This window comes from Sinocyclocheilus rhinocerous, unplaced genomic scaffold, assembly GCF_001515625.1.
Source record: "Sinocyclocheilus rhinocerous isolate Xijiao unplaced genomic scaffold, SAMN03320098_v1.1 scaffold254, whole genome shotgun sequence".
In the NCBI taxonomy this organism is placed as follows: Eukaryota; Metazoa; Chordata; class Actinopteri; order Cypriniformes; family Cyprinidae; genus Sinocyclocheilus; species Sinocyclocheilus rhinocerous.
Genome location: NW_015628690.1, coordinates 1654534 through 1670624, shown reverse-complemented (window position 1 = coordinate 1670624; position 16091 = coordinate 1654534). Strand labels below are relative to the sequence as shown.

The 16091-nt window shown below is 37.7% G+C and overlaps 3 protein-coding genes across 4 annotated transcripts; 1 reads left to right on the top strand and 2 right to left on the bottom strand.

The window, feature by feature from the left end:
• The first annotated feature begins 181 nt into the window (after positions 1–181).
• Positions 182–2857, top strand: LOC107738216 (rab GTPase-activating protein 1-like). Its single transcript, XM_016549953.1, has 7 exons — positions 182–313; positions 453–563; positions 668–772; positions 855–938; positions 1025–1096; positions 1180–1371; positions 2353–2857. The coding sequence occupies exons 1-7, from the start codon at positions 182–184 to the stop codon at positions 2545–2547; spliced, it is 891 nt and encodes a 296-aa protein (XP_016405439.1). The 3' UTR covers positions 2548–2857.
• A 262-nt stretch (positions 2858–3119) lies between these two features.
• On the bottom strand, positions 3120–6471 carry LOC107738189 (interferon-induced protein 44-like). 2 transcript variants are annotated; one of them, XM_016549918.1, is made up of 9 exons: positions 6457–6471; positions 6157–6224; positions 5445–5928; positions 5293–5344; positions 4950–5145; positions 4680–4832; positions 4325–4496; positions 3667–3767; positions 3120–3575 (listed from the first exon to the last, which is right to left on the bottom strand). In XM_016549918.1, the coding sequence occupies exons 3-9, from the start codon at positions 5920–5922 to the stop codon at positions 3399–3401; spliced, it is 1329 nt and encodes a 442-aa protein (XP_016405404.1). In that variant the 5' UTR covers positions 5923–5928; positions 6157–6224; positions 6457–6471; the 3' UTR covers positions 3120–3398. The 2 variants fall into 2 exon arrangements, with proteins under 2 accessions (XP_016405404.1, XP_016405403.1); XM_016549917.1 differs by lacking the exon at positions 6457–6471 and having other exon boundaries at positions 6157–6432.
• Positions 6472–7631: 1160 nt separating this feature from the next.
• Positions 7632–15834, bottom strand: LOC107738188 (microtubule-associated protein 1S-like). The gene is made up of 7 exons (XM_016549916.1): positions 15679–15834; positions 14268–14369; positions 13037–13119; positions 12579–12719; positions 9248–12365; positions 8959–9164; positions 7632–8769 (listed from the first exon to the last, which is right to left on the bottom strand). The coding sequence occupies exons 1-7, from the start codon at positions 15824–15826 to the stop codon at positions 8611–8613; spliced, it is 3957 nt and encodes a 1318-aa protein (XP_016405402.1). The 5' UTR covers positions 15827–15834; the 3' UTR covers positions 7632–8610.
• Positions 15835–16091: the final 257 nt, after the last annotated feature.

Genomic DNA, 16091 nt, shown 5'->3' with positions numbered 1-16091 from the left:
ATATATATATATATATATATATATATATACACATACTGTATACACACACACAGTATATATATATAAAATGAATTAGTGTACTTAAATATAAATTAATAAAAAATTATCAAAATTTCAAGAAATAAAGCTCATATCAATCCTGAAATCAATACTGTATAATATGTTACAGTACATTCATTTCATGCCTTTAAGAATTGCACACCTGATATTATCCGAAACGTCTTTGAATCTTCTTTTTGAACAGGTTCCCTCTAAAAAGCCAAAATTAAGAGATAACCAAGTGCAGCCAGAAGACCCACTCGACAGGTACGAGGTAAGATATTACACCCTGGCAAAAACAAAAAGCTTCTGTCCTCCTCCACAAGTCTTTCAACATTTACGCTTTGTGAAAATTGCATAATCATGCAGTGGGTTTTAGATCTGTGGAATAAAAGAATGCTTTCTCTTTTCAGAGAGAAAACCGTTCGCTTCAGGAGACCAGTTTGCGCCTGGAGCAGGAGAATGATGACCTTGCACAAAAACTGGTCACCAGCAAGATTGCACTGAGGAATGCTCTAGATCAGGTCTGTCAAATTATTACGAGTCATGCATGTCATACGCAACAGGCCAGTTTCGTTTTCTGTTTTATTTGCTGTGTGTGTTTAGATACATCTGCTGTGTTTTTCAGACCGAGGACCAGGTGGATGAATTAACCAAAGAGCTTTTGAAAACCAAACAGCTTCTGATGATTACAGAGGAGGAGAAAAGGGGAAAGGAGGAGGAGGCTTCACAGGTGAGCTTTAATGTCACTGATGTCCACAGTAAAGTGTTTGGACAATCTCTGGCCTTGTGTAAAGTACTGACGTGTTCAACAGCTGAAAGAGATGTTTAGGAAAGAGCTGGACAAAGCAGAAGCAGACATTAAGAGATCAAACAACATCATTGCCGACTACAAGCAGGTAAACATTCAATTAGAACTCTACACATTCAATAAACATTATTGAATTTAATGCTAACAGTCAACCCAATTTCTTGCATCCTTTAGATTTGCTCTCAACTGAACACTAAGCTTGAAAACCAGAAAGCTCACGCAGACAAAGAGCTGGCAGTTATCAAGGTAAGAATCAGACTGACTTCAAAGGACCTTGACCTTAACCGTTGATAACCGATTATATTTACTCATACATGATACTATTTCAGAGCAAGATGCTGGAGTGTGAGCAGTGCAGACACATATTTAGTATGGATGGATCAATTCAGCTGTGCTCTGAAAATGAAGATACCGGTGCTCAGGATGAAGTGAAAGCCTCTCTCAGAGAACAGGTCCAAGAGTTAGAGAGAGAGCTGGCCCAGACCAAGCTACAAATGGTGGAGTCTAAATGCAAGATACAGGTAAGGCAAAATAATCTTTTTGTTATTATTAACACTGTATGGAAGTATTTCTTAATTAACCAAGAAAAGCAATATTAGAAGTTTTCTTGTTTAACTTTTCATGTAAAAATAAAATAAATGAAATAATTAGAGGTGGAAACTCTTTTATCCATTACATAAAAAGTAAAAATAATTACTGTATAAATATAAAACACTTTATAATAAGGTTCAATTTTGTTAATATTTGTTAATGTATCAGGTATCATAAACTAATAACAAGCAATATTTTACAGCATTTATTAGACTACCTTCGTGTTATTTTCTGCATATACTAATACATTTTTAACATTTCAAGTTGTAACATTTCAAGTAACATGACTCAACACTCTCAGAAAAAAAAGATGCAAAAGCTGTCAATAGGGTGATATTTTTGATATCTCAAAAGCAGCACATTTGTACCTTATTTACCCTTAAAGACTGCATTATGTACCTTCAAGGTACATAGAGTATCAGTAAAGTGTTATTAATACCTTAATAATACATATTTGAAAAGGTACAGCCCCAATGAATACCGTTGTTACTGTTTATCTGAGAGTGAACAATGAGCCATAGTAAATTTATTAACATAGATAAATGCTGTTTAAAATGTTGTTCATTGCTCATGATACCTAATCTATTACTTTATATTAAAGGTGCAGTAAGCAATTTTTCAGATACACTGTTCATATTTGAAATGACCAAAACAAACACGCCCATACCCAAAAGGATCACACCCCAATCTTGATACCTCCCCCATCATGACTGGACACGCCCCTTGCTGGTGATTGGCTACAAAGGGTGTTTAGGTGCTCGTCTGATCCACTTTTCTCATAAATCGCTGACTGCACCTTTAATGAATTTAAGCTTATGTGTTATTAATGTGTCTTATCAATGACTTTAGATTTACACTACAAAATGTATTTCATTTTTTCATCATTTGTCTTGTCATCTTGATTTCTTAAGGAGTTGGAACACCAAAATGCAGTTCTGACGACTGAACTTCAGGCTGCTAAAAACACATGGCTCAGAAAAACTCTGGGCTCTTTCAGGACAGCTGCCAGCGGCCATCAGAACTCATCTCAAACAGATCCTGCCTGGAGCCCCGCTCATAACCCCCACTCCAGCTGGGTCACCAGAAGACTCTCCTGGGCCCATTGAGAAGGGAGAGCAGCCAAAGTATGAAAAGGTTAAGAATACTGGTGGAGAAGAAAAGTATTTAATAAGAGCACTCCTGAAATGAGTCTCACAAATGTCAAGAATGCTATTCCCTCAAACAAGCGGAAATTATAGATCCGTATGGTTGCAAACACTGGGAATGAGAGGATTCTCAAAGGATGGGTGACAGCAGGAAGCAATACCTGATCAGTTGCTCTTAAGGCAATCTCACATGAAGACTATGTGACATTTTTGTATTACAAGCATAATGTATTACAAAAATCATCACTATAATAAGTGTTTTGCCAGTTAACCTACAAATTGTGCTTGATGTGGTAACATCTAAGTGAACTAGTTTCTTATTGATTTAAGTTCACCAAATCCACCTAACTAGGTTACATCAATAAAATATTTTTGAGGGTTAGCTCAGGTACAATTTTTAAGGTAATAATATAAGGTAATAGTTGTCTTCTAATGATTTTATGGTCCACTGTTGGTACTCTACAATGTGAATGCATTTATTTCATTATATTTTACAACAAATAAACTTAATGAAGTAAGGACAATTATCAACGTAACTGCAATAGGGCCTTTATTTTAATTCAGAACCGTTAATTGTTCACTCAAACTGACAATAAAGCTTTGAATATATTAGCCATCTGGTTACATGTTTTGGATTACAAATAGTTTGCATGTTCAGAGCAGAGCAACAGAAAAGAATCAACGGACCTCATAACACATAAATAGAGATGAACATGCCACCTAAAACAATGTAAACATGTAAACAGAGAGAAAAACGATGCTAATATATACATTCATAACCTTTAGGTCAGACAGGGAAATAAGGCTAAGCTCTACTCTTCTGCATTGTAAAGATCATCAAAAAAGCCCTCAGCGGTTCTGAGCATCTGAACCACAGCATTTAGAAGCAGAATGTCTGTTTGAGAGTCTATTTCCAGTTCTTGGCAGTAGTTTTTCACTGGGACCACAGCAGACAGAGAAACTCCAAGCTGAGCGCTAACCTCCTGCATCTGTCAAAAAACAGTTAATCAGAAATACTCAAGAACAATATGTGAAACAAAATAGTACAGAATATTGACTAAGTCATGTATTAATTTGTACCATTTTGTTGATATAGTGGCTCTGGTAGACATTTTTCAGGTCTTCCGCCACTAAGGGGCAGGCCTCATCCACCTTAGTCAGCAGAACCAGCTGAGGAATACCTGAAGTACAGAACAACACCTTACTGTATATCAAATCCCAGAGATTGCTATCCTGTGGGTGATGTAGCCCTAGTGGTTAAATATGTATGCTAGTAGTACACTCAAAACCCACAAGAGGTGCTCTTTATGCAAGGGACTTAAAGGGATAGTCCATCTAAAAATTTACTTATGTCATTCCAAACCTGGAAGCAGTTCTTTCTTCTGCTGAACACAAAAGATGATATTTTGAAGAATGTTGATAACCAAACATTTTTGTTGTTGTTGTTGTTGTCTACACTGGAAGACAATGGGAGCTGAAATGGTTTAGTTAGTATTCAGTATTCTTCCAAATATCTTTGTTTGCCTTCCACAGAAGAAAGAAAGTCAAACAGGTATGGAATGACATAAGGGTGACTAAATGATGACAGAATTTTGGGTGGACTATCCCTTTAACTTCAGGTTGCCCTGTAATAAGTGTCCTGTAAATTGAATTTCCATAATTTAATTGACACAATACACTCATGTCACTTTATTAATTTAATTCATTCAAATCTGCTTCATTGCTGTTAATCCCTTACCCAGCTGGTTGGTTTTCCTTCGAAAAACTGCAAACTTGTTGATCATTTTGTCAGAGAGGAGCTTGACTTTGCAGGTGTCAATCACATACACCACACAGTGAATCCTGTCCTTCAAGCCAGGAGATTTATTGAAATGAGGGGAGTCAGGCTGTATGGCCATCGATGGGTTAAACTGAGAAAGAAACATGTAGAATATCTTTAAATCATCAAGACGTGAGACAGAAAATATTGAATTAAAAATGCAATTAATTACAATAAATGTAAAGCCCATAAATTTTTTATTCCTGTAATTAGCTAGTAAAACATCTACAAGATCTATTACTGATTATGATCACCCTTTACCTAAAGTTCTCACCTGATACCTGTCTTGAATGTGACCCTTCAAAATGCTGGCAAAATCATCTATATCCAGACCGGTGTTCACACCCTCCTCCAGACCCATCGAGTCACACAGAGAGAAGGGAACATGGCTGACACCGCTGCCTGGCTTGATGTAGTAGGTACGAAACTACATGGCACAAACATATGCCAATTATTTTCAGGTACATACAGAAACTTTGTTTAACTAATACTTTGCACAATATTTCACTCCAAAAAACATCAGAGGTGGAAAAATCATGTCTACCTGAGTAGTCAAACTGGTGCCAGCAGTGCCAGTGTTAGCCTGGCTGCTCACGTAACCCTTGAACACAGAGTTGATGGAGTTGAAGAAGCTTGATTTCCCAGCACCAACAGAACCCACCAGTAGAATCCGAGCCTGTTTGACTGAGCTAACAGAAGGCTTCCAGCCAGAGATGGTGCTTAAAAGCACCTTCCTTTTCCTAAAAACATTATCATTGTCAAATTTTCAAAGCATTTCTAGGAAAACAGTAAGTCAGAAGCATTTTTTTTTTTTAAATAAATGAAAACAGACCAAAGTAACATCTGTACTATTACAGAAGAGAGTGATTTTGGTTTACTTTACTCACTCAGAGTTCCACTGCACATTTCGCCATGGTTTCTCCATGAGTCCTCCACAGTCTGGTGAGAATCCAAACCAGAGCACAAGTTATTCACAGAACCATTTCTGAAAGTGCATTACTCAGCAATTATCTGAAAAGTAGCACAAAATGATACAAACCTTCCACTCTGTACACCTCACATTCTGTCAGCTGTACGTCATTCCCATGCATCTTCTGTGGATCAAATTGGTACGTTCCTGGATTACTGTAGACGGTGACTGTGTTATTGTGAAGAAATACCAAAGAGGCAAAGTTTGGACCACTGTCAGTGAAAGCATACTGGGGATTTCCACTGACCACACGCAGAGGATCTTCTTTAATTTCTTTGTCATTAAAGCTGAAGAGAAAAGCTTTGTCATCCACAATATTTTGGTTGGTTTGACGAAAATCCTTGCTAGCAAAAGCTCCAAAAACATATCCAGACTTGTTGTAAGCTACAATGACAGTTGGTCCCTGCATATTGCACTTTTGGTGAAATGTAGTGGCATTGTAGCCATGCACACTTGCTTTGAACAGCAGGCTGAGGTTGGCATGGTTGAACAATGAGCAGAGCTTCTTCCTCTGCCATTCATTCAAGCTGGATGTCACAGTGCTCATAATGATCTGAAAAACATTCAATAAACATTTTTAAACCATGCTGTTATGACAAAAATAGAAAGAAAGGGTCATTTTAAAAGTATTTTGAAAAATATGTAGGCTACTACACATACAGTAAAGTACAACGTATATAGATTATTGCCTCGAACCAAGATCATGTGAAAGAATTAGTAAATAAAACTATCACATTATATTAAACATGCAAAAGAAATGTATTGATTTAAATCAGCTCACCTTGGTACAAGACGTCGGATTCGTCTGCTTTCTTTCGCTCAGTCGGTACCCCAAAACAGATTAATTTCCTTTTAACAGAAACGAAACTTACGTCGTACGTCATAAAAATAAAACGTCATTTGAGTGGCGGCGCAGGATTGCTTGAGCCAGGTTACAGAAAATAAGTTTACAGCGTAATCGTTTCTAGATTAAATATACTGATTTACTTAATATCCACACTCATACAGTGCATGTGACAGTTGTATCCCAATTCCCAAATGTTTTATCGTGACCCTTGAATGCCTGACTTTTTCCACAAACCTCTTAGGCGCAAACCTATGGAATAACATCGCTGTCAAAAATAATCGTACGTAATTCAAAGCATTTGTGTGTCACTAATCTATAGTTAAACTATCTTTGTAATATTACTCCTCTCTGTCATTAGTGATAACTAACCCTTAAACATGTCCGAATTAGAAAAAGGAAAAAAAAATCACTTACCTGAGACTATGAGTGAGCGCTTGGCTGCTGATCCGCCATTTTGGCGCCAGTGGTTTAAAACGGTGGCGGGGCGCAAGCGCACTTTGTGGAATCGATTCATCTTCCCTCGGATAGTAATGCCTGTGACAATGATGACGTATTTTTGACAGTCCTTTCGCACACCGCACTTCGTGTCGCAATTCGCATGTCGTGCGTGTAACAGAGCTGTTGTGAAAACAAGCGTTGTGTCTGTAAACTGTCATAGTCGTACATTTTGGAGTTGTACTCTAACAAACACACAAAATCTCGTATCTGTAAACTGTCGTGGCCGTAGATTTTGGAATCCAACTCTGACAAAAAACAGAATTACATACAATACTTTTAAATTACGCACGAGTAAATTAAAATGACACACAAATGCTTTGAATTACGTACGATTATTTTTGACAGCGATTTTATTCCATACAAACCCCGCCCTGCCGTGGATCTCATTGGTCAACTCTGTCATGGAACTCGCCTGTCAAATTCAGTCCAGATATCATGGGTGGATTCCATCATGGCAAACACTAATACTATAAAATTTCTTCATCTGAACCTAAATGGAACCTCATAAGTGACTGATTTGAAATGCTCAAATTAGGCAGCAACTGATCTACATTACGCTACAAAACACTGGAGAACCAACATTTACATTGATTCTTTCAGAATTTACCGTTAACATTGTTAAGCTAATGTGTGCATAACAAATACACTGCACACATATATTTGGTAAAACAGTCCAGTTTAATTAGCTGGAACCATTTTTATTAATAATTTTCAGTACTAAATGAAATATATTTATATATTTAGACTCTATAACTCTATCCACCATATTGGTTGACGGTTTTCAGTAATCATGTCTCTATGCATTGTGTGTTTGTTATCTTATCATACTGGCAAAGAATCAGCACAGCATTTACAATGACATTTTAATGTTTTAATTCATATCATTCATATTACATATACGTAAAGGCCTACAAACTTTCCTCTATGTGAGTGTAGCAATACAGGGATTCAAAATTGTTTTGAACCCTACAAACTTACCAGACATTCTTTTTACAGTGCTGAATTAAGGAGATGCATCTAAAAGATAAATTAATAAAGGCCAGTATGCCCTACAGCAGTCAGTATTTAACAGAAACACAGTAGGTATACGGTAGATATTAGAGCCTCTGCACTGCAGTTAGAAGTTACTGTATACTTGGTGTCAAGCAGTTGGCACTTCTACCACTCATCACATTTCCAAATGGGATGAACTAAAATATCCGTTTCATGCCGTCATATTTCTACAGATTTCGTAGTGATATTCTATTATAGTGCACTGCATTCATACAATATTTGTGTGACTTAGTGTGAAGCTACTGGTCCCCAAACAGTCAAAGGGACTGGGAAATGGCTTAAATACCATCCTTTAAGAGCAACCCAAAACAAAGTAAATCTCAAAGTAAAAAAATAGCTCTCTTTTTAATCATGTTGTGTGATCTGATCTGTATGCACAATTGAAATAAAAAATACTGTGCCATCCTTAATCTAAACTCCACTGGCACTGCTAATTTGTTTGTCTGTCTGAATGACTGTTTTTAGTGGTCTTCATGCACAGGTATAATGTGACAATGCAATTTGATTTGAACTCTGGGCTATATTAAAGTTTGCAGTATTTAATTATGACTATTTTTGCAAAGTGGGAATCTAGTAAATACTCTTCTTAATAATGAACCATGCAGTTATACTCCTAGAGTAAATACATCTATGGGTGTTGATTTAATATTTGTGATTTTACTGTGTATTTTAGGCCTTAGCCGCCTGCTAAGGAATCTTTCACAAACACAATATTTGTTTGATAAAGCATCTGCCAAGAACATACAAATCTACAGTGGTAAAAATGTGTATGTGTGACTTTAAATAAGCATGGGATACACAAATGGTAAATGTAAAGCATGTGCCATTACTGTCCATCTAGCAGAACTCTACTTTACAAGCAGGGAATGTCTCCTCCTGCATAGCCACAGTGCTGTTGCTGCCTAGCACTGTAATTCCCAGTTGCCGTTGTTTTTCTTGGGTTTCCCGGTACCACTCATGCATCATCAGTGATTCAAACGTGGGAATCAGGGTCACCTGGAAGATGATAGAGACTAAGTGTGTGACAGTATTCCCTTAAAAATTAGTAGATTTTAAAGGTGCATTACAGAATAACTCTACAAGTAACTTGCATTTTTATATATTAACCACAGATGGTGATAGAGAGACCAGAGTTCTGTAGTGCACCTAAACTGAATTCTGTCACATATATATACTCATACATACCGGCACGTCCTCAGGCCATACAGATTTTCCCTCTAATAATGCGTCCAGAATGGACCTCATCAAGCCTTCCTTGAGTGTGTCATCCCCACTTATTATGTAACAGGACGATCGCAAGCGGCAAAAGAACTCAACATCAATAGTGGAAGCTGCATGGCTTGACGGAAGGTAAGCCAGGTCCAAGTATATTGAAGTGCCAACCTTGCTACCTGTTGATGAATCAAGACACAAGTCAGTGCTAAATAAATATGTATTTGCATACAAAAATTAACCATGTAAGATCAGTTCAAACCTGTTGTGGATCTTTTAGAAGTGGAGCCTGTGCTACGACTAGCCATTATGTCTCCTGCTGAGCTGCTTCTCGAGCCACTAACGGAAGTACCCTGACTTCCAGCTCTGGTTTTGGTGCCTTGTGTTGAAACACTAGAAGATGCTAACCTCTGTGTAACTCCTGCAGCTTTTCTGCCTTTTGTTGCAGACTTTACACCGCTAACAGGATCAGGCATACAGGCACCAGGCTGAGGGGGAAGAGGAGGTAAGTCTTTCACAGGTGCGGGTGGGGGATCCTTTGGCAAAGGGTGATTTCCTCTGTAAGAATTCAAACCATCGTTTAGGTCCTGCGTTTGCAGGTGGACACCACCTTCTTCATCAGAATCCAGAAGTCCGTCTGCTGAAATGGATGGGCAATCCTCTACACACGGATGTACATCTGAGTCTGTTGCCATTGGGAAATAGTCACTGCTAGAAGTAAGAGGGGTCTCCTGAGCTGGATGAGTGGCCTTATTACCTGAACATGAAGGTGGAAGTGGTTTAGCTGCGTCTTGGGAGTGGTCACTATCATCAGAAAGGTTCAATGGGCTGGTGTTCCTAAAACCTGGTGAGAGTGGATCCTCTTGATCAGCAACCGGTTTGAAATGTTTAAACTCACATGGAGAGACCAAGCAGAGGTCAACATCATGGGTAGTATCAAACAATAGACCCTGAGGTCCGGACAGACACCCGTCTGGACCATCATGAGGTGCCCTCTGAGTGTGAGGCTTCTTTAAAGACAAAGACATCCCTACTTTGAAATCAGAACTGACATGGTGTCCATTGGAATAGGATGTTTCGTCTTCGTTGGTGGACTCGCTCACCGTTGGCAGCACTTGTTCAAAAGACATCGACAATGACTCATCAACCTCAGTGGACTGCGGTGAACTTACTTCCGCAGGCATTGAGTGAGTGGTGGTAACAGTGGGAGATATATCAGGCATTATATCCTTTAAGGAGCTAAGAGACAGGAAGCTAGAATGCTTCTCTTTGGAAGAAGTTGAGATGCTCTCTTGGTTACTTTTAGGGCACCCAGACTCTGAAAACTTGGATAATGCCATTTGCTGGCTCTCTGAACCAAGACACATCTTAACCCCAAAGCTACTATGATCTTTTGAGGCCCAGGTCTCTTCAGGTGACAAGTGATAAGGAGTATGACCAGCACTATTTGGTCCTGATCTAGGAGATGTTAGCTCTAACGTCATTTCATCAGGACTGACACAAACTTCCTCAGGTCCATTTGTTGAAAGATTATCTTTCAAAGCCCCATCGAGCAAAGTATATTCAGTGGGAGTGAGGTCTAGATTCACACTGTGCTCATTTTTTATTTTGACAGAGGGTCTTGCAGATGCTGCAGCCTTGCTATGGTTTACTATGCTACTACACTGAGACTGCACATTACCCGTCAAGACATTTTTCAGGTTCCCAGAGTCAACAGTTTGCCTCTTCACAAATAATTCATGTTGCTCTTGATCCATTTCCAGAAATGCTGCTGTCATATCTTCTGGTGAAGACATAGAGCGATTTACATCTTCAGAGTCTGTTGACAACTTCTGATTTTGCTGCTCCTTGTTCGATTTAAAGTTTTTAGCTTTGTGCTCAGCCTGTTTGTTCAATTTTGCTTCATTTTTTACATTACCGGGCTTATTTGAGTTCAGTAATCCAGTGGAGGTTTTCTTGATATCTTTCCCAAGAGACTTTATCTCTTCGGTTTTGCTATCTAACTTTGGTCTTCTCATCGACGAATCCTTGCTACCTGACATTTTTTTCTGTGCATTTTCTTGTTTCTTTGAGTCTGATATGTTTGTTTTTTCATTGCTTCTGTCCTTCAAGGACTCCTTTCTTGTAACTAGTCTGGAGGGTTTATGTTTCACATTGCTTTCTACAGATTTCAGCTTTTCTTCACTTTTTGGATCATTTCCATTTATGCCTTTGGTTTTGTCTTTTAGTTCTAGATCTCCACGAAGAGCTCGGTCCTTTGAAGCACCATTGCTTAGTCTGGATTCATTTTTACCAGATTTGGGACTATCCTGACTGTCTGCACCTTTTGGATTCTTTTCTGATTTTGATGTTTCAAAATCTTTGGAGCATACTACAGGCCGCTTGAGAAACTCTAGATGCTTCAGTCTCTCCAGACCATCCATTATCTTCCCTTGTGGTGTAGAGCCAGGGAAGAGGACTCTGATGATTTTCTCCATTGGGTTAGCAGGATGCCAAACAAGCAAAGCACATATAGAGACCAAAGAGGTTAGGTGACCATCTAAACTCTTGGATTTGGAACTATTATCTGGCCAGTTATTCATGAAAGACTCTACTTCTTTGCTACGTTTGACTGGATTTAGGATGTAAAGTTCAAGACATCCCACTCCCATTTTTTGGAAGAGAATAACTGGTTCTATGGAGCCACTCGAATTGCGTAAAAGTGGTTCTGGTGAGATCTTTAATTTTTCCAAATGCTGTAAAATAAGTGCTGCTAGATCACTGCTTCGTAGTACATTAGGATCACCATGAAGTTTTTTAAGTCTGTTTGGGGCATTGAGGAAAACCACACCAAGCTCTGGAGAAATTACATTCTTTGCCCATTGCTCCTTTTCCTGTGAGTCAGTTTTATTTTCCTCAAGCTCTGCGACCTTCCTCTCCAACAGGCTGTTAACTCCCGGCAGGTTGTCTGTTCCAACATGTGTAAGCAACACTGAGTCAACACGGTCCAAATGCCTGACAAGCTTCCAGAAGCAAGAGCGTGGATCTGCTCCACCATTGACCAAAACATTGAAGCCATTGACAGCAAAAAAAGCACAGTCGCCTCTCCCGCCTGGAAAGACATAACAACACGGACGGCAAAGCTTGAGAAATCCCACTGTCCCAGGAGGCTCTAAGAGGTCAAATGGAGACTGTGGCTCTGAGGACTCAAAAAGGTGGTCCGTGAACTCCTGAAGGCCCCCCATTTTGGGTAGTACCATTAGAGGATTCACCTTAATGTCAATAATGTCATGTATGTTGTGCTTTCCTAGCACAAAGTTTTTCCATTTGCCAGTTTTAGGGCAGCTTAAGGTGAGGTTTACTTTGCCATGCATGCTAACAGAATTTAAAAGAGCTTGAATCTGTTGGAAATGTACAGAAAACAAGGCATGAATTCAAATATATGAACAAAAAAAAAAGCTATTATATTACTGTACAACAGAATCATTTGTAATGCTCAGAAAAGTCATATTATATACAAAGATGGACAGTTTTTCAAATCCATAGCTAATGTGAGAACAGTTAAAACAAAAGGACATTAAAATATTTGCATACACATTTACAGTACGACAAACCTCTTCATCTGAAAAGATCTGGGTGAAATTATTTGGAGTGAACTGGCCCGTGTGCAGAACCAGATCACTGGAGTCCTCAAGAGACTGTCCTGTGAGCACCAGCAATTTGTGTCGAGGTGTGGATGATATCAAGCTGTGGACCTGAATTGCAAAAATATTTTCTAAATTGTGAAAATATTTAAATGTATATTTAACAATTTAAAAAAGTATATGCATATTACATTTCAATCTGTTATTACTGAAAAAATGTGCCTCTAAAAAGTATTACAAAATTATACAAAACGATTCATCAATCATTCATTTTAAAATGTGAGTTTAATTAGCTTCAAAAATTTTAATTGGTTATGTTAATTTTAGCCCTAACATATGTAATGTGGCCCTTGTCATTTATTGATTGTCATGTAATACAAACAAATGGAATTGAAGAACAGAAGAAGAGATGCCTTTCAGTCACACACCTCAGAGTAGAGAAACCCTTCAGATGGATTTATTACAACTTTAATGTCCAGTACATCTGAACTGAACTGAAATGTCTTCTGACCTATGATGGGATTGTTGGGAGACAGACAAAATTAAAAAGGGAATTAATTAGAATAAGTACACAAATATGTCATGCATATGTGCATTTCTCAATAGCAAACATTAATGCATTGCTAATCTACTAATAAAAAGGAACGCACAATAAGTTAAATAAAAAAAACTGCACTATTCTACAGCGCAAGAGCTTAAATATTTAGATATGCCAGAATCTTTTTAAATCATCACTTCAGAGTGTTCTGATGCTGACAGTCAATTCTCAACCAGAGTAGGCTAATGCAAATGTAAAAAGTTTTCTCTGAGTATTAGAGCTCCAAACCTCTATATAATTTGTCAGCAAAAATCACTTTCAAAACTACTGCAACAAAATGTTCCAGAACTGTTTTTCCACAGCAGCCAAAGTCTGAACAATTGGTAGAAAGCACTTCCTTCCTGTCTTTCTGCTGTGTCTACTGAAATAGCAACCTACAACTTTTACTGAATAATAGAAGCTGTACAGAAGCTGCAACTGTGTGCAGTTTAGACAGTTCTCATTACACAATATAAATATTAAAATGATAATAAATGATTCTCTCCCAGTAAAAAAAACATACTTCTGCCTTTTTACATCAGATTGGCTGTAATGAACAAGCATTTATTGGGTTTCTACATGTAAACTAAGCAAGAAACAGATTTATATAAACATAATTTTCTCATAAAAGTCCATATTAAGACTTTATTTTAGAATAGATTTATGTGCTCAGTGGATATTGCAATTCCCCTATATATATGGTTATTAGGATATTCTGAATAATCTAATGCATACATGTTCGTTTTCTACTTTTCTTGTGTTTGCATGACCCATAATTCTTTCGGTATAGAATATGCCTGTTTTCATTTTCAGATGTCTAGAAACTGAAATATTGGCTTCATATGACCATATTCCATTATTTACTGCAATAATGCTGTGCATGTCTGATACTGTATATGGAGCTGAATGCTGGGGCTGAACTACACAGTTGCTTCTTTGTTAATTCATAAGATTGCATCCCACACATATATCATGTGCTTCAAATGGGCACCAAAAGATAGCCCAGTATTCTTTAAACGTGTAGCCTACTGTACTTGAAGCTCATTTCAATCACTGCAAATCCAAAAGAAGGCGACCCTTACCTCTTATGTCTTTGGATTGATAAGAAGAATGCTGAGAAACAAAAAGTTTCAGCTGCTCATCCAAATTACACACTGTCAGGTCCACATCCCATGCACGGATACCTGTGTTAAGGCGATGCAAATATATGTAAAATTTAATATAAACTCAATACATCACAACGTGTGCTAACGCATGTTTTGACACTTGATGAACTGGGTTTATTGCAAAAACAATAAATGTTGATTTGAATGAACTGCTGTCTAAACCCCCCAGAGCAAAAGCACTGCAGTCAGCATGTAACTGAAACATCATGTGAGACACAATGTGGCTTTCAGAGACAAATGAGATGGTTGGCTGACTAGCCCTCAAAAAATCCTCGTTTTGTGGCACTGGTCTCTGGACTCATGAAATATAAAAGCCTCTGAACAGCATGTTCACATCTCTTATGACCAAAAAAAGAAGCCGACACATCACTGCTAGGACTGAAATAAGAAAACATCTAACAGTGTTGGTATAAATAGCAGTTAAATCAGTTATATTTCCTGATATGGATAGGAAGGGGTGGACTGACAATAAACTAAAGCAATATTGTAATATTATAAGTAAAATTTAAAACCTGGTGAATTGCTCCTGTGTGAGGCAAAACCTAAATAAAAAAATTTCTCTCCATATTTGCTTTTATTTAATTTTCCAGTGAACTTTTAATCATCTTTCTTTGTTGACAAATGTGACCCTGGACCACAAAACCAGTCTTAAGTCGCTGGGGTATATTTGTAGCAATAGCCAAAAATACATTGTATGGGTAAAAATTATTGATTTTTCTTATTCTTATTTTCTGAGGTGGGTGTAAACATGCAGAGTCCTGTCTAAACTGTTGGGCACCCTGAAGAACACGTCATGACTTAAACGACACGTTCGTTTCTATATAATCACTAATCAACATGTAAAGCAAATAATGTAGTTAAGCATACTAGAGGGCTGATGCACAAGGAGGCTATTTTTGATGTTTACTATCTTGATGCTATAACACTGCAGTGCAGAGAACAGCTGCACAAATATTGTCCCAGAGCATGGTATTACTGCTTTAAACGCTACATACAGTGTGAAGGAAAGATTGTGGAACTATATTGTGTAAATAATAATAACAATAATAATAATAATAAATGATAAAATAAAAATTCTCATTTATTGCTGAAGGCGATCATGCTGTCTGGCGCAATAAGTAACATTGTGTGATTGCGTTTCATCTCAATTCACCAGGCAACCGGTGAATCTTCAAATCAAAGAATGAAATAATCAGAATGCTCGCAACCTGTTATATAACATACAGATACGAGAGATAATAGTAATCTCTAATGTAATATGATAACAGCATTGATTAACGGTGTTAAAATTAATTTCTTCTAAATCCAAAATGTAAAAAAGCAATACCTCGTTCAATCTCCACCACAATATAGTTCAGTATATGCGGTCTATAGAGCGCACCGATGACAATCAACATCGAGTATTTGTCATTGCTGAATCCAGGATGGGCTGTCAGCTCCTTTGATTCCATCGCTGCCGTTAGACCCGACGCCATGTTGGAAAGTTATTCTTATGATGTAATACACAAACAATCAAGCATTATTGAAGGAACAGGCGGATAATTTGAATGGAACTGAAGCTGACCAATCGAAGTCGGCATTCAGACCGATTTGTTGCATGCATCACTATTCTCAGAAATCTGAAATATGTCTTTTTTTTTAAGGAATGCATTTAACAGCCTATATAATCATATTAATTTGTCAATCAAATAATATATATATATATATACACATATATATACACACACACACACATATATA

Coding starts and splice junctions, on each gene's coding strand:
- LOC107738216 (XM_016549953.1), top strand. CDS start 182: ATGCCTTTAAGAATTGCACACCTGATATTATCCGAAACGTCTTTGAAT. Junction 314..452: donor ACCCACTCGACAGGTACGAG/GTAAGATATTAC, acceptor TTCTCTTTTCAG/AGAGAAAACCGTTCGCTTCA. Junction 1,372..2,352: donor AGTCTAAATGCAAGATACAG/GTAAGGCAAAAT, acceptor TGATTTCTTAAG/GAGTTGGAACACCAAAATGC.
- LOC107738188 (XM_016549916.1), bottom strand. CDS start 15,826: ATGGCGTCGGGTCTAACGGCAGCGATGGAATCAAAGGAGCTGACAGCC. Junction 12,720..13,036: donor AAGGGTTTCTCTACTCTGAG/GTGTGTGACTGA, acceptor TTTGCAATTCAG/GTCCACAGCTTGATATCATC. Junction 12,366..12,578: donor AGATCTTTTCAGATGAAGAG/GTTTGTCGTACT, acceptor CATTTCCAACAG/ATTCAAGCTCTTTTAAATTC.
- LOC107738189 (XM_016549918.1), bottom strand. CDS start 5,922: ATGAGCACTGTGACATCCAGCTTGAATGAATGGCAGAGGAAGAAGCTC. Junction 4,497..4,679: donor ACATTCAAGACAGGTATCAG/GTGAGAACTTTA, acceptor TTTCTTTCTCAG/TTTAACCCATCGATGGCCAT. Junction 3,768..4,324: donor AAGGAAAACCAACCAGCTGG/GTAAGGGATTAA, acceptor TCTGTACTTCAG/GTATTCCTCAGCTGGTTCTG.